This window comes from Biomphalaria glabrata, chromosome 6, assembly GCF_947242115.1.
Source record: "Biomphalaria glabrata chromosome 6, xgBioGlab47.1, whole genome shotgun sequence".
Taxonomy (NCBI): domain Eukaryota; kingdom Metazoa; phylum Mollusca; class Gastropoda; family Planorbidae; genus Biomphalaria; species Biomphalaria glabrata.
Window position 1 is genome coordinate 32,222,770 of NC_074716.1, and position 18,439 is coordinate 32,241,208.

At 37.0% G+C, this 18,439-nt stretch overlaps 1 protein-coding gene across 4 annotated transcripts in view; it reads left to right on the forward strand.

Moving 5' to 3' along the window:
* The window catches only part of LOC106074466 (potassium voltage-gated channel subfamily C member 3-like), a 53,690-nt gene that overhangs the window by 17,591 nt on the left and 17,660 nt on the right, over positions 1-18,439 (forward strand). For 3 of the 4 annotated variants that reach the window (XM_056032898.1, XM_056032900.1, XM_056032902.1), the window contains 4 exons: positions 11,672-11,847; positions 12,537-12,795; positions 14,345-14,488; positions 15,326-15,485. In XM_056032898.1, the coding sequence (XP_055888873.1) occupies positions 11,693-11,847; positions 12,537-12,795; positions 14,345-14,488; positions 15,326-15,485 (718 nt within the window). In that variant the 5' untranslated portion in view covers positions 11,672-11,692. Of the gene's footprint in view, positions 1-10,398; positions 10,536-11,671; positions 11,848-12,536; positions 12,796-14,344; positions 14,489-15,325; positions 15,486-18,439 lie in introns of those variants that run through there. The other variant, XM_056032901.1, reaches the window with a different exon arrangement.

The following is an 18,439-nucleotide window of genomic DNA, read 5'->3' on the forward strand; positions in this document are numbered from 1 at the left end:
GGGGCCAAGAAGTTCTAGCGATCAAGAGAGGGTCACACAATGTACTAAAGCAGAAGTCTAAAGATAACTCAGATAAATTATGTAGTAAATGCGGCAAGAACCACGAAAAGGGAAAATGTCCAGCAATAGGAACCACATGCAATTTCTGCAAGAAGAAAAACCACTGGTTTCAAATGTGCAGAAAAAGACGCAACGTCAATCTAGTAGAAGATGACAGTCACAGTGATGAAAATATTATACCTGTTAGCACTGCAAGTAGCCAGTATAAAAAGGGTAATATTGAGAATATCAATGTCGTTGAAGACAAGTGGACTGTAAAACTAGTTGTGCATGGCAAGACATTAATTTTTCGTATCGACACTGGTGCAAGATGTAACATTCTTGTCAAGTCAGAGTTTGAAAAGCTCAAAGACAAAGTAAAACTTGCTTATTCAGCAAAGTCGCTCAAGTCTTACTCTAATCATGTTATTAAGACTTTAGGAGCAGTAGTGCTACCTTTGAAAAATAATATCCAAGAGGTGAAAGCAAGATTTGAGGTAGTAGACATTAGCCAAGAGAACATTTTGAGTGGTGACACAGCAGAATGTTTAGGACTACTACAACGGATAGACAGCATAGAATCCAAGGCAGAAGACGAGTTACAAAGAGAATTTCCTGAAATGCTGAAAACAACTGGAACACTGCCAGGAGAATACAAGATTCAGTTACAGGAAAATGCTAAAGGAGTTATCCATCCACCAAGTCGCTTAGCAGCATCGCTACGCAATAAAGTTGAAGAAAAACTTAAAGAAATGCAAGCTGATGGATTTATTACTCCAGTACATGAACCTACTGAATGGGTTAGCTCCATGGTTGTTTCGTTCAGGAATGACAAAGTGAGAATATGTATTGATCCAAAAGATCTCAATAAAGCAATCAGACGGGAACATCACCCGATGAAAACTATTGAAGATGTGATCACTAATATTCCAGATTCGAATATATTCTCAGTTCTCGATGCCAAGTCAGGGTTTATGCAAATAAAGCTTGAAAGAGAATCTTCATTTCTCACAACTTTCAACACACCCCTGGGAAGATATAGATGGTTACGATTACCTTTTGGTATTAAATCAGCGCCAGAAATTTACCAAAGAATTATGGATGAAATGCTTCAAGGAATTGAAGGAGCATATGTCATCATAGACGACATTCTAGTAGCTGGTAGAGATGTTGAGCATCATGATCACATTTTGAAACAAGTCATGCAAAGAGCAACGAAGTACAATCTAAAGCTGAACTATGACAAGTGCAAGATAAGGCAAAACAGAGTACCTTATATGGGTCACATCTTGTCAGAGAAAGGTTTAGAACCAGATCCAGCAAAGATAAAGGCAATTATTGACATGCCAGCTCCTCAAGACAAAGATGGAATCAGAAGATTTCTAGGTTTAATTCAGTACCTAGCAAAATTTATTCCTAATCTAAGTCAAGCAGATGCTCCAATACGAAAGCTTCTAAAAGATGATATAGAATTTCAATGGAATCATGAACAAAACAAGAGTTTCAAAGAATTGAAACATCTTTGTACAAACCCTCCAGTTTTAGCATATTATGATGTCAACAAGAACGTAGAGATAGAATGTGATGCAAGTACAGATGGACTGGGAGCAGTATTACTCCAGGAAGGTCGTATAATTGCATACGCATCAAGAGCTCTCTTCGATACAGAAACAAGATATGCTCAAATTGAGAAGGAAATGCTCTCAATTGTGTATAGTACAAGCAAATTTCACTGCTACATATTTGGTAAAGAAGTAACAGTTTATAATGATCACAAACCTCTGGAGCAAATCTTCAAGAAACCTCTATTGTCAGCACCAATGAGAATACAGAAGATGCTAATAAGACTACAGTGGTATGATCTGAAAGTCTGTTACAGAAAAGGCAAGGAAATGTTTATCTCTGATACACTTTCTCGTGCACATCTACCAAATACTGATACACAGACATGTGAATTTACAGATGATTCAGTGCATATGATCTCTGTAAGTGATTCGAAATACAGTGAAATTAAAGACTGTACAAGCAAGGAACTTTCAATGCTTCGGGAAGTAATTATGACTGGTTGGCCAGACACAAGAAGCGAGACTCCAATTGAAGTCAGACCATATTGGGATTCAAGAGACCAGTTATCAACTTCGGATGGTATTATATACAAAGGTCTGAGAATAGTCATGCCACCAAGCTTACGTAAATACATGCTAAATCTGATTCACAAGTCTCACTTAGGAATAGTCAAGTGTAAGCAGCGAGCCAGAGAAGTCATGTATTGGCCAGGCATGAATGCAGACATTGAAGTGACAGTTAGGGATTGTAGCAGGTGTGCTGAACATCAGAATCAAAATGTGTCAGAACCGCTGATGCCTACCAAGACACCAGACCTTCCATACAGCATGGTTGGGTGTGATCTGTTTAACTTTGAGGGTAAAAAGTATGTGCTTCTAGTTGACTACTTCTCAAAGTTTATTGATGTCAAAGAACTGTCACAGGAAACTACATCAGATATCATCGAAGCAATGAAGAGTATATTCGCATGCCATGGAATACCTAGAAAGTTAAGGTCAGATAGCGGGCCACAGTTCTCTTCAAGGGAATTCCTGAATTTCTGTAAATCATACGGAATAGAGCATGAAATGTCGAGTCCTCATTTTCAGAGTTCTAATGGTGAGGCTGAAAGAGCTATTCAAACAGTGAAGAAACTTTGGAAGAAAAGCGAAGACAAATTTCTGTCGCTATTAGACTACAGAACTACTCCACTGAGTAATATTAATTTGTCGCCAGCACAATTACTCATGGGACGCCGACCCAGAAATTTGTTACCTTCTAGCGAGGAAATACTCACACCTAAGACACCAGATCTCAAGGTGGTGAAGAAACACTTTGACTCCGAGAAACAGTCTCAGAAACATTATTATGATAAGAGGAAAGGAGTTAAGAGTCATAATCCACTACAAGACGGAACGGCAGTCAGAATGCAACTTAATTCTAAGTGGAAACCAGGAACAGTAGTTTCGAAGCATTCTAAGCCTAGATCATATAATGTCAAAAGTGGAAATAAGGTCTACAGAAGAAACAGAAAACACATCAGAAAGTCTTCTGAGAAAGCAAACAGATTTGACAACAATTATGACTTTCCAGATGACATCTCAGAACAACCAGAACCACTAGATCTAGAGAGTCCAAGATTACAAACTACACTAGATTTTGAGCCGCCACTACACACTGCTTCTTCTAACACCTCTAGACCAAATGAACCTTATGTAACACGCTCAGGCAGAGTAGTTAACAAACCCAAGAGACTTGATTTGTGATGAACTGATTAGACTTTTTAGTTGACTAGTTTGTTAGTTATTCTGATAAATAGATTTTCTAAATTAAAGAAGAGAGATGTAACATAATAGTATTATATGTACATTTGCACACTAGCGCGTCAGTGCAACACCGCTTGTGTTTACGTAATAAACGGAGTTCCTAATATGTCTTCCCTCTTAAACACTAGTTTGTTATTTGTGTAACACGAATATTTTACACACCACACATTCTACTTTATAATATAGACTAGACATATGTTACCCGCGACCCGCGGGTCTTTTTTTGCGCATTACTGTCGATATAGTCACTGAGAGTGTTTGTAAACAATTAAACGAAATAATAATGTAATAAGTAAAGCGAATGTGTCAATGTAAAAATAGTGTGAATGAAGCTATCAGATCAAAATAGCTAATAGGGGAAAATCCATTTTTTTAAAAATTAAAACATTTGCTTTTGAATAATCTAGTGGATTGGATTTAGATGTATGTTAAACGTAGCTAATGATCCTTTCACGTTATTTCTCTTTCGCTACGAAAATAAAATTAGTTTTGCGAAAATGGTTTACCCGAAGTCGATACATTCTTATCTATTAAAAACGAAAAGAGCGATAGCTTTGTTAAATGAATGGGATTATAAAGTGAACAATTAAACGAAATAATTTTTAGTACGCGATTCATGAATGAATATAGATCTAGGCCTATCTCACCTCGGTTTCGCAGCTTTCGTAAACGAATGTAGATTTAGAAAACCAAATTTGAATGTTTATTTGATCAAAATATGAAATGAATGGACTTTAATTAATATATTTATATGTTAAAATAGTTGGATTAGAGTTTTAGATCTAGGGATGGTATTATAAAGTGAACAATTAAACGAAATAATTTTTAGTACGCGATTCATGAATGAATATAGATCTAGGCCTATCTCAACTCGGCTTCGCAGCTTTCGTAAGCGAATGTAGCTTTAGAAAACCAAATTTGAATGTTTATTTGATCAAAATATGAAATGAATGGACTTTAATTAATATGTTTATGTGTTAAAGTATAAAACTATCTGTGCGAAGAGAAGTTTTATCATCTTAGAGTTGAATTAGAGTTTTAGATCTAGGGATGGGATTATAAAGTAATCAATTAAACGAATAAATTTTTAGTACGCGATTCATTACGGTATTGTCTAATGAAAGAATGTTCGTCAGGAAATCTGTAGTCACAGATATAAGGAACTAATTAATGTAAAAAATGCTTTTGAAACACAAAATTGAAGGTTAATTTTATTATATAATGAAATCGATGGATCTTCTTTTGTATTTTCATGTGTCAAAGTAAAAAACTATCTGCGCAAAGTGTATTTCTAAAAATTAGATCTAGGTCTAAACCCTTTCGATCTTTTCTCATGTCAACATTGTAGACATGGCCTAGATCCATAAAATACTATAGCTGTAATAGAGTCGGACAACTTTATTTTTTTTTAGGGTCTTAAGTTTGTTTTAGGGCTACAATACATACACTACGGTCTAAGTTGGTACCCAAGGAACATTCCTGCCTAGTTTTATCAAGATTGGTCAAGCGGTTTGAATGTCTATAAGTAACATACATCCATACATCCATACATACATACATACATACATACATACACCTCACATTCTACTTTATAATATAGATTATTAGCTGGACTGTTAATATTAAGTTGTGACAATATACAGATGTATATAATACATAGTACTTATACAATTTATCAATACACAATGCCAATATTCGAGCTGTATCTCTAACTAGATCCAGTATTCTTGTCTAGACCAAATACCTCTAATGTTTATTAAGTCTGGATCTAGATCAATAAACTAGAATTTGTAAACATGGGCGTAACCAGGAATTTTCTCTGAGAGTTGGAAAGGTGAATCGAGCCGGGTCAAATATTATCTTATCATTCACTTTTAACGTAGAGCGAAGTAAAACAAAGTCGTCTGCTTCATTAAGGAAAAGTTGATTTAGACACGTGGCATATACATTTTGTTGATTTAGACACGTGGCATACACAACTTGTTGATTTAGACACGTGGCATACACATTTTGTTGATTTAGACACATGGCATACACAACTTGTTGATTCAGACACGTGGCATACACAACTTGTTGATTTAGACACGTGGCATACACAACTTGTTGATTTAGACACGTGGCATACACAGCTTGTTGATTTAGACACGTGGCATACACAACTTGTTGATTTAGACACGTGGCATACACAGCTTGTTAATTTAGACACGTGGCATACACAACTTGTTGATTTAGACACATGGCATACACAACATGTTGATTTAGACACGTGGCATACACAACTTGTTGATTTAGACACGTGGCATACACAACTTGTTGATTTAGACACGTGGCATACACAACTTGTTGATTTAGACACGTGACATACACAACTTGTTGATTTAGACACGTGGCATACACAGCTTGTTAATTTAGACACGTGGCATACACAACTTGTTGATTTAGACACATGGCATACATAACATGTTGATTTAGACACGTGGCATACACAACTTGTTGATTTAGACACGTGGCATACACAACTTGTTGATTGTTTTAAAGACAATGTAATATTAGGAATTTAGTGACTTTTTGTAGGAAGGACTATTTTACCGTTACTAATGAGGCCTAATGTAGGATATATTATTAAAACAAATGGAACATATTTGATCGCGCCCAATTCTGCTAGAAGAACAAAATGTTGGCTGAATTTTCACATTTCTCTCAGAGTAGATACAATTCTAATGATAGGCCTATAGATCTAGACTTAGAAGACGGTGCAGAAACTTAATGAACATCCGAAACATGTAACATGTATGTAAATTATGTTTTTATTATACCAGAGAAAATAGAGATTTCCCAGAGTTGCCAATTAGCTAGTAATTATTTTCCCAAAGATATACATTGACTTACAAATTTCTAGGAAAATTTTAGAGCAGTTTAAACAATTGATTACAAACACTTGGATTGCGTTATTGTCTCTATGAGCTTACTTTGGAGCTTACAGGTTTAAATAACAATCTCTGTAATGTTCAGTTTCATAAACTAAAACATTAAATTCCTTTTTTTTTAAATGATAATTCCTCCCTTATATGGTTTATAGAGCGACTGTGTTTCTCTTAATAACTAGTGAATGGTAAAGTTAAATAAAAGGGAACATTTTTTTACAATGCCCTAGTTGTCCTCCCCTTCCAGAGAAAGAATCTTGGTTAAGAGAAAGTATTGATCTACAGAAAGATCTACTAGACTTTATACTATTCCAATTGCAGTCCTTTAGATCTAGATTTAGAAGATGATGAGAAGAATATTTGTTTACATATTATAATCTTGAACAAATACGTAAATACTCGAAGACGTCTGGGTAGAGTCTGTTCAGGAGATTATAATTTCCTTTGCTTGCCAAATTTAATTTTGTTTTTTTGTTTTGCTTTGAAAAAAATTAAACTGTCAAACTAGAGCTTTCCCGATGTGGCCAACGAGCAAGTAATTCTTTTACTTACAATATACAGCAACTGTCACATTTCTAAGAAAGTCGTTAGAGCCGTTTTCGAGAATCGAGTCCACCCATTCATAAATTTCCACCCAGTTTTTTGTTTACATAAAGTTACTATTTGAATAGAGGTATCGTAAAAATTTTACGTTTTATATTAAAGAAAAAAAAACAAACAATTGTCCTTGCTTAAGCTCAGCCAAAGCAAATAAAGTTGAAGCCAACCAGTGTGTGTGTTTTCTGAGTTCAATGTCTCTTCCTACCGATCTTGAGTTTCGTTTCGTTTATAAACAATACAATCAGGTCACTGTCTTGCTTCCTGTCTTGCTACCAGACCAACTCAAACCAATCGGCTGTAATCGAATCAAAACAATGTGATCACGTCACTGTCTCTAAGAATAAAACTGGCCAATGGGAACTATACAAATGTAAAGCAAACTATATGCGTGTAGATTAAGTTTAATCAATTTTCGAATAGTGTGAATAACGCATATCGAATTCAAGCTTCTTAAAGAAAACATACAATGTAAAATAAGTGTTGTTAATAATAGAAGACGAATCCTGGCTTTTACGATTTAGAATAGCGATTTCTGGGTACAAAGGAGTTTCTTTCCCACTGTCGAAACAAGCAAAAGAGAATCCGGTCTAACAATTAGACTTGCCATGAAGTAAAATTAAAAATCATGCTCCTAGCCATGTCACTTTGATAGCAACGTCCGTGTTTTGGTTGCCAGAAACAAATTGTTTTTCTATTATTTGAACAGCGCATACATTATAAAGTACACAGGCATCGGCGTAGACAGGATTTTTTCAGGGAGGAGGGAATGGTTTAAAGGGTAATTTTGTTATTAGCTTTCACACATGCACACACACACACATAAATACATACATACATACATATATATATATATCATGGGCGTAGCCAGGATTTTTTTTTTTTGGGGGGGGGTTTGGGGGATATTTTCTCCCCCCCCCCGCACCCCCCCCAAAAAAATGTTTGTATGGATGACTGTGTGTGTGTGTGTGTGTACATAATTAATCTCTATTACATTCTGACCCTTCATTCTTTTGACAGACGTTTATTGTGCCCCAGAATGGGTTCTTCCTGAAGTTAGTGCCCCGCCGCCAAGCACTATTTCTGGTATTGTAAGCCAACAAAATGCATATTCTGAGGTACCTACAGAGCATTATTTTGCTATCAAAAAGTTTTATTTCAAAAACCTAATGAGCTATTCTTACTGACTAAGACCCTCCCGCGCCGATCGGAGCATTTGCTGGCAAGCTGCTACCACAAAAATCTGTCACTGGTAATGTCTGAAGCCTCTTCCCACCTGCTCCGAGGACCTACCTGAATGTGTGGCGCCAAGTTGTACTAGGATGTCATCGCAACTCTTATTATGCGTAATTCATTTTGTTGGAGAACGTGTCCCGCAAACCTCATGCGTCGCTCTCTCACAACCTTACTAAAGGGTTGACTCCCAGTTCGGCAGAGAATTTCCTTGATTTAGACCGATCTCTATGACTGACTCCTAAAATCCGTCTTAGCCATCTCTGTTGGGGGTTTTAAACTCAAAACCCCTTGGCTGTGCTAGGGCAAATGATGGTTTAGTATTAAAATTTCACCTAAAATAAACAAAATTAAAGCAAAAGATCAGTCACTAAAGTCCGAGTCACCCCCCTGCAGAAGGGGGGGGGGGGATTTCATCACTTTTTTGGACGTCTTTTGTACCCTAGTATCACGGTCAATGATCTTCTTGACTTCCTATCACGATCATTGAAGATCTTTGATAATGATATATGTCACGATGAATAAGCTCTTGAAGTAGTAATGATCTTGAATGAGCTTGTGTCTCTGGAATGAAGATCCCTTAACCGCAATGCCGGGGAAATGTAATCTAGAAATGAATAGGCGAACATTTTTCTCAATTCAAATACAGAAACTTTTAAATTTAAAACTTGAAACAGCAAATATCTCTATATATAATTCTCTTCTTCCCTCAACAGGTCCAACGAGGAGTAAGGGAAAGATCACTCTGCGGATAGTCCACGAGAAAACAAGAGTAATGTTCACTCTACGGATAATTGGATGCGCGCTTGACTGTCGTTTAAATTTATCAAACCTTGCCAGCTCCCATCCCCCTTTGTCCAACGGGAGGTTTCGACTACGAACTAATCTAAGTAATCTATTATGTATATATATATATATATATATATATATATATATATATATATATATATAGGTAACTAGCAGGGCCGGACATAACCATTGTGGGGCCCTGTGCGAAACGGATTTCGCGGGGCCAAATTGGGTAGGGAAAAGGATAATAAGTGAAATTTAAGTGTTTGTTTTAGAAAATAAATTCGTCTTATGAATTTTATTCATTCTTTACTACGTACAGAATTACTTTACGAGCCTTTGCGTGTAGCAAAATCATACAGTATATCATAGTAATTCTGTTTCCTACATAGATCACGCTCAATAGCAAGAATTACCGAATGTTTCAATCTATCTTTGAGAATTGTTGACCTCATGTAATTCTTCATTAGTTTGAGGCGCGAGAAGCTTCTTTCACCAGATTACGCAATTACGGCTGATGCATAATGCCGCGCATAAGATTGGCGTTTTCCATATTGAATGACACCCCAAAATGACAATTTGTGTGTATATTGTTATGACTTTTCCATGCGCATCACCATCCAGGCTAGTGCAGAGATGCGCACTTCTAGTAACCAGACTAGAACAGGATGTGGACATGGGGAGACAAACGATTTCCGCCCAAGAGAGAGCTAATATGGAGATGCTGTACTCAAGGCAGACGCCCTTTGTGTTTTTCATGTCTCTATGTAAATAAACGTCTATGTTCTCGTTGAGTTGCCTCACTTAAGTTATTACAATTGGTGTCAGAAGTGGGATTATAGGCAACTCAACGAGAGGAGGTAGGATTTACAATGGCAGCTTTGAAACAATCAGACCAACTCTCAGTTAAAGAGCTTAGGAAGGAACTTCGTTACCGATATGAGATAATTGGTGGTACCAAGGATGTGCTTACAGCTCGTCTCCGGCAAGCCTTGATAGATGAAGACGACGAAGATCCAGATACCTACTTATTTGAAATTAAACCGGAGATTCATGAGCTCATTGGCAAGATACAGGAAGAAATTGATGCAATGCGTGAAGAAATTAACAGGATGGGGAGTAAGGTAGATGAAAGTGTATTGCAAGTGGAGGGAAAAACAGATCAATTTGATAAAATGGTGTCTCAAGCGAAAGGAGGAATAGACTCGTTAGTGAAGGAGCAGTTGCCTGTAGACTCGTTGGTGAAGAAGTTGCATGGTCAGGACTGTGGCTGCACAAACAGTGGTGACGGAGACGCTGGGGATTTGAGCGCCGTCTGTGTCTGTGTTGTGGGCAAGTCTTGTGGTTGTGACTTTCAAGACGAGAAACGTGACAACGATTGCTGTGATGATCTCAACGGAATGTACCGAATTGAAGGGAAAGAGACAAATGAAGAAACTGAAGTACCTGTTACCAATACCTCAATGAGCTGGACAGATCAAGACAACGTTGGGTCTGCGTTCAAGCCTGTTGCTATGGACTTTAAAGACCTCTGCCTATCTGCTGGTGGAGAATTGTTGAAAGCCAAATCAATGTGTGGAATGTAAGTCTTTAGTTTGCATTGACGTAGAATTACTTCATAGGCTCCAACAACTTAAATAGTAACTATAGTTTTGCTTTAATTCTTTTTTGTTACGTGGAAGGGTTAACCACAAAGTCTCTTTTGGCTTCGCTCATGGACCTTTTTTTTACTATGGTTTTTCTTTTTTTTTTTATTGGGAGGGGTTTTAACCTCAAACCTCTCTTGGCTACGCTCAAGGAATGGGGAGATTAAACTTGGATACGCTCATGGAGTTCGGTATTTGTAGTTTGCTTTGTTTTTATGTTATTTTATTTATTTTATTATTATATTTTAAATTCAAACTCAAACCCCCATTGGCAACGCTTGGGCAAGTGATGGTTTATCAATAAAAACCCCCTTCCAATATTACTATTGGTCTCCTCTGCTCGCAGGTTGCGACGTTGCAGGCCACTGTTTAGGCCTACTATGGCGACTTGTCTCGGTGAGATCGAGAATTCCTTTTTTGTGGTGTGCTTAAAGAGTTTGGAATTTGTATCCTATTTTTACAAAGCTTATATCAACTCACTCTGTCTGTCTGTCTGGTACAATGTTTTTGTACATGTTATTTCTCCGACACCCAATCTCGAATCAAGCCGAAATTTGGAGATGGACATCTATTTTTTGTACCTGACAACACAAGAATCAAGTTAAAAAAAACAGTTAGTTAATAAGCTATTAGTAATTAATGATTATTTTTGATATCTCAGACAAGAGAAATTATACTTGACTGAGGTGGTGGTAAAAGCGGAATTAGTCCCCTAAAAATGTCACCGCTTTAAACTAAGTTTGAACCAAACAATAGCTAACTATACAGTCTTTTTTATACACACCTCCTTAGGAGATGGACTAGAATGTCGGATTGAAGAGGCTTGAGTCATGAGTTCGAATTAAGGCTTACCCCCTCCCCCCTTTTTTTTTTTGTAAAATTAAAAAAAAAAAACGATTACTGTAACAATGCCCCCCAGATATCCCTTCCCCCCCCCCTCAATTTCCCCAACTGGTCCAGATAAATTATAGTATCATAGAGTATTGAGAAAGCATGAAATAGCGCTAAAACAAACAAACAAAATTATAAACCTATTTTTTTAATGCTGTTCTTGTTCTTCTATCTTAATTAGCTAGACTACTAGGAGTAGATAATGAGCCTAAGTAAAGGGACACTCCATGCACTGCTGCCAGGGGCAAGGATTGATAAGCATGCCAAGAGGATTTACGTTCACGCTGGCACCAGCAACGAAATCATTCGGATAAACGTTGGCGGGACGGTGTTTGAGACCTACAAGTCAACGCTCAGGTAATGCAGAGCCTTGTCACGTGGTAGGTCTAGTAGGTCAGGCTACCCCAAGCCAGAATGTGACAGGCGTAATTTTGTGGTTATGATAGCGTTGAAAATGGAGGAATGGGAGGTTGAGACAATAAAATAAGCCGTGAAACTGGGACACACATTCACACCCCACCAGCCAGTGGTCCACAACAGAGATTGGACCAAGACATAGAGAAGGTAATAGAGAGAAAAAGAGATAGTATGAGAAGAAAGATAATTAAAGTGTATGCACGCTTCCTTAAAGAGAGAATGTAAGTAATGATATTTAGAATAGGTGAGAGGAGAGAAAAGGAATAAGAAAGGCAAAGAGACGAAGCGAGAACGCAAGAGAAAGGGAGGCTTTAGAGTAAAATGTAAGAGAGAGAGAGAGAGACAGAGAGTAACTGTTATAACGACAGTAAAAATTCTTGGATGTTTACTTACATTTTCTGCCGGTTCAACTCTCTTTCCCCTGTCAATGTTCCCTGTAGAGTCTATCTTACCATCACACTGTTAATCTTTTGGCTATGTCAATGCCAAAGATAACCATTAATATTAAATATTATTTTTCCTTAAGCAGAACCCCATTAGTTTTTGTGTTCTTATTCAAAATTGTTAATTTTCAACATGTCATTTCTGACCCCATGATCAGCCAGAGTAATTTTGTTTGCCCTTTACAGTGCTCATCCATCGTGCCATCTTTCCGATCCTGTTTTCCTGGCCAAGTATTACCGAACTGAACAGAATGACTACTTCTTTGACAGAGATCCGGAAATATTTCACTGCATCTTAAACTACTTCCGCAGTGGAGAGCTCCACCTGCCCACCTCAGTGTGCGGTCTGGTCATCAAATCGGAACTGGACTTCTGGGGCATTGATGACATCAGCATTGAGGAGTGCTGCTGGAGCCGGTACGCCACATGGGCATCCACTTTACATGTGAGAATAGAAATAAATGAATTGGCCAAATGTTTCTTTGAATAGATTAGTGACATTTGTTCAAAAAAAATGTGCACAGGAAAAATGTTAGCATTAATTGTCAACCTTAAGAACTTTATTTACTTCACCACTAACATTCAATTCAACCTTTAGTGTGTAAACTAAAATGGCGTGGACTTTGATTTCGAAAAGTAAGGGTAAGTGCAGCAGCAGTTCACGTGACCGTGCTAATCCATTCTGACATGCATACTTCACCACACCTAATGCAGACAAAGATGTTGTCAGCCGTAGATCTATTTAAGTTTTCATCTCTGTGGGTATCTTCGGCAAAGGTTTTTTTCTCTCCCAAACTGTATTTTTCAGAAGTCATCTTCTGTCTTCTGCTTTCCTAAGTGCATTGGAGAGGGTGACCACATGCCAAAGGGGATCTTTTATTGGCCAGCTCAAAGGTGAAAGTTAAAGAGATATTCTTCTTGGAAGCGCTATAAATATTAAATTATGTAAACTATTATAACTATAAATAACAATAAAATAAGTAATTCCTAACCCATTTAGACGCAATATTCACAACTTTTGCTATTTACCTTTTCAAACCTATACCTCAACATGTCATGTCTATTGAGTTTCTCAATGTGTCCTCAGTTTGGTACAATTGTAATAATCCAGGAATCACAACACTTTGACCAAATGTTTGAAAGTCAGATTATTTTATGCCCTAAAGATGCGAGGCCCATTTAGAAAAGAGTGGTAGATTTTATATTTAGTACAAAAGAAACATTCTGACTGAACAATGACAACTTCTTTTTCGTTTTTTTTTTCTTATATATTTTTATAGATAGATTTTATAATCATTGAACAATCAATGAAAAAAGAAAACACACACAAAACATATTTCATTAAATTTTGGTATGTGTAGCTGAGAGACATACAACTCTTTGCTACATATGGAGTGGACTCAAGCTTGAAATCCCATTCCAGCCGAGTTGTGGTTACTGAGCGCCTTAAAGCAGCGCATAATCCTTCTCCCAGACACCCCGCCAGCCACAAAAGAGATTGGACCAAGTGGACTGCGCTAAGTTAGAGCCATGGGAGATGTGCTATCAAAACGCTATAAAAAGAATTGTTCAGAAATTTACTATTCGTAATGTTTTCTTATTTTGTATCTAGCACATCGACAGATTTCAAGCCATGACGTGCACTACTTCGAGATTCCCAAAATGAGAGGCTGAAACTTGCTACATTTATAATTCACAAATTAAAAAATTCTCCCTTTCATTATTCGTAGAATTGAATAATATAGGCATTATGCTTACGTCTATTTAAAATATGTAGGTCACAGCTGGGGCAGCGCAGCCACTGGAAATACTGCATTCCTCACTAATCTTCGGACTCGAAGACAAACCTTATTATTTAAAATGTCTGACATAATTCAAGTTTCGGACTCGAAGACAAACCTTATTATTTAAAATGTCTGTCATAATTCAAGTTTTTTAAAGTTCTTTATCTATAAAACATGTGCATATTTTCTTTTCATATTGATTGGTCTCAGGCTTTGCGGAGATTGGAACATGACCAGAACTCTCTAGTCATCTCATGGGCATTTCCTGATAAAGACAATCCAAGCAAACTTAGACAAATTCGAAAAAAGATTTGGGAGTTTTGTTCACAGCCATCGTCCTCTAGAGCAGCCAAGGTTTGTCTGTCTGTGTGTGTGTCAGTGTGTCAGTGTATGTGCCTAGAACCATTATGCATTGTTCTTATTTAAATCAGTTTGAGGGCATTCTTTAGATTAAACAATCTTTTTTTTTTTTAAACTATCGACTCACTTTGTCTGTCTGTCTGTCGGGTACAATTTTTTTAAGATGTAATTGTACACTTCCCGTTTACGGATTCTATTGTATTCCCAATGATTCACTGTACCTCACAAAACATGAAGCAATACAAAAAAAAGTTAACCAATTAATAAATTAGCTAGTGGAAATAATAATCTTGTTTGAAAAGGAGAAATAAAGCATACAGTATTCAGAAATATGATGTTTTTATGTGGCGTTCTTCTCTTAGATAAGCTTTGTTTTTTTTCAATTAAATTAATTAACCAAGTAGTCAATTAGTTACTGGTAATTAATTATTTTGTTTGATATATTTCTGTATCTACCTGGATATGTAGTTGTCAATGTGGGGTTCTTCCTATTAGATTACCTTTTTAAAAAAAAAAAGCATTTTCTTTTCATTTTGTCAGTTTTGCATCTATAAAGAAAGAGACAGCAAATTATAGGAATGAAAAAAAGAACAAGAAAGCAATAGGTTTTTATTTTGAGCCTCGTGTTACTCAGTTTGATGTCACGCTACATAAACTTAGCTAGCTCATAGCCGCGATTATATAAGTACTCTGTTTTGTAAATATCCTCAGCGAGATTTAGTTTACAATGACTATGTCCCTTTTTTTAAATACTTTGAACTTATTTACGTTGTAATGAAGAGTTGTTACTTCCATTGACTATCCATTGAATGGTGTATATTACTACTTCAGGTGTTCGCCATAACATCAGTGATAGTTATATTCGTGAGTATCTCTTCATTTTTTGCCAGCACTCACGCTCCATATAGAAAGTACACTGATGACAACGTGAGTCACGCCTCGACTAAGAATGAGACTAATAACAATACTTCCAGAGTCCAAAAGTACACAGGTAATCTTGGGGGGGGGGGGGGGGAAACACATTTTAAAAAAAAAGATGATTGCAAGGGGAAGGGGATATATTTCTGCAGGCAGTGCCCCCCCCCTCCCCCCCCATCATCATCTTCAGGCACTGTGCTTAAACAAGCAGCAAATACCTTAATCGGAGTCATTTCTTTTATTTGATGCTGCTTAGCGCTAAGACAAGTGTGTCTATAAATATTTGATAAGGTTGGCAGCACCTGTTAGAAATTGAAATGTCTCAGACGAAAAGAGTTTGAGTTCAACTTTGGCTTTAAGGTGACAGATGTAAGACCTGTGGTATTAGAAGAGAGAAGTATTATACTTTTACTAAGGGAACTGGTTATGAATATCAAGTGTATGGTCTGAAGAGAGTGTTCACTTGGAAAGACTCGAAATGTTTCCGTTATAACTGAGTGAACTAGAAAAGTTCCAGTTATTACTAAGTGAACTAGAAAAGTTCCAATTATAACGGAGTGAACTAGAAAAGTTTCAGTTATTAGTGAGTGAACTAGAAAAGTTTCAGTTATTAGTGAGTGAACTAGAAAAGTTTCAGTTATTAGTGAGTGCACTAATGATGAGGTTATGATAAGAAAGTGTTAAAGAGGTATAGGTGTTGCCAGAGGCATAGTGAGAATAGTGCCCAGGGCATCATGCCTTATTTTTCCCTCACAAAGCGTCTTGGTATTGCTCGTTATCTTTTTTTAAAGCACTAAATGTCTATTTAAATTCGGTGCTGTGGTGGCGTTAGTTGACACAAACTTGTCCTTAAAGCACTAAATGTCTATTTAAATTCGGTGCTGTGGTGGCGTTAGTTGACACAAACTTGTCCTTAAAGCACTAAATGTCTATTTAAATTCGGTGCTGTGGTGGCGTTAGTTGACACAAACTTGTCCTTAAAGCACTAAATGTCTATTTGAATTCGGTGCTGTGGTGGCGTTAGTTGACACAAACTTGTCCTTAAAGCACTAAATGTCTATTTAAATTTGGTGTATCTGTAACTGAATGTATAATCAGTCGTTCGAATGGTTACAAACGTAGTAAGAATATTTCAACTCAAACATTTCCAGAGTGTCTTCATTATCTCAAGGACAAAGTTAAGGCTATGCGCTATCAGAAATTTGACCTGGATAAACCTTTTTTTTACTATCAGTGTGGCGTCAGGATTGAAAAGTTAGTTGGATGAGAGCCTTTGGGAACCATCTTTTGAGAGACGAATGGAAAAGAGGAAGGAAAGCGTATGCAGCCTGTCATAATGGACTTACAGTTTGTCGTGGCGATGTCTTCCCATTGACATGCACCTGTAATGATGATTTGTTATAGAGAAGGAAAACTATGATTCTTCAAAATAAACAGGTGTAATAAATATGAACTTGCTTAGAATTCTGTTAGACACATGGTCTCAGTAGACGCTGTACATTTCCTGAACATCGACATCGTTGTGTACACATAATATTACAATAACATGATAGTGAAATATTTTTTTCTTATGACTTTGACATTAAATTTCACATTTCTTTTTTTTAATTATTTGCTATATTCTTCTAGGATCTTGTACTATCGATGTTAGACTATCTATTAAGTAATTACATAGAGTTAAACATCTTACGTTAATTATGCCATGCTTGGAAAACTTTTAACAATAATAATTCCATACAAATAAAATATTTTGACAGTTGTCCCCCTTTACCTATAAGGTTGCACAAATATTATTGAAATAATAAACTTAAATAATCCGAGTCTCTAAGACTGTCTCGAAATTTGTATCAAATAATTCAAAAGCATTCTTTTTATTTAGATCATAACTTTACGACACAAGACTCTTCGAAATAATAATACACTCTCAGGTTATTACTCTAGAAAAACTTTAATATTACCACAAGTTATGTACACATGAACATTTCATTTCTCTTCCTGTCAATTTCTCCCGGCTTCCCCTTTTGAACATCCCTTCCATTCATTACACAAATTCGCATCATTATTCATTCACACCGTGCTGCGCTACGACCGTAACACCCCACCCCCCTTGAAGCAAATCAGAAGCCTTTTGGGTCTATGCAACTTTTATAGGAAATTTATCTCAAATTTTTCAGGAATAATTGAACCACTAACAAATATGACAAAGAAAGGAAAACCTAACAATATAGTGTGGACGGAAGAATGTCAAGAAGCACTGGACATAATTAAAACTTTCTTTTCTGGAGCACCGATTTTGAAATTACCTGACAATACTAAGGAATTTATTTTGGCAACAGATGCATCAGCCATTGCAATAGGAGGTTGTCTAATGCAAAAATGGAATGGTGTCCCACTTCCTGTTTTATATGTGTAATATACTAAGTCAATTCATAACCTTAGAAACAAGGCTTTATTTCAATAAAACACGACTGATACACACAATAACACAGTACAGACTGGTCACGATTCACAGACTACGATAATGCGAACACGATTACAAATACTAGCACGATTACAAGCACGGGTAACACACAAGTTCATTTAACGATCACTCCATTCACCCCTCCTTTATTTCTTTCTGGGTCTTAGGTTATAACCATGCGTATGAAGGGAAGGATCCGGAGGTATCTCTGGCGTAGACTTTTCTCCTTGCAAGTCGTAACTGTCCTGTACGGGACTCGAGTCAATATTGACCTCTGGCATTGGGTGGCTCCCCTGTGAGTCACTGATGACTTCTGGCTGGTTGTACATCATTGGGGTGGGACTCTGTGAATTACTGATAGTTTCAGGCCCGTAGCGACTCCCTGGTGAGAGATCCAAAGAGTCACCGACCTCTTGAGGCAGAATACCGTTCTCTGGTTCGAAATAGTCGTTCGTGGAACTTTCCTTTGGTGCCAGGTGCCTAAGCGACACTGTCTCCTCCCGGCCGTTTGGAAATCGTATATGGGCGTACTGTGGGTTGCAGCTAATAAGTTCAACCTCTTGTAC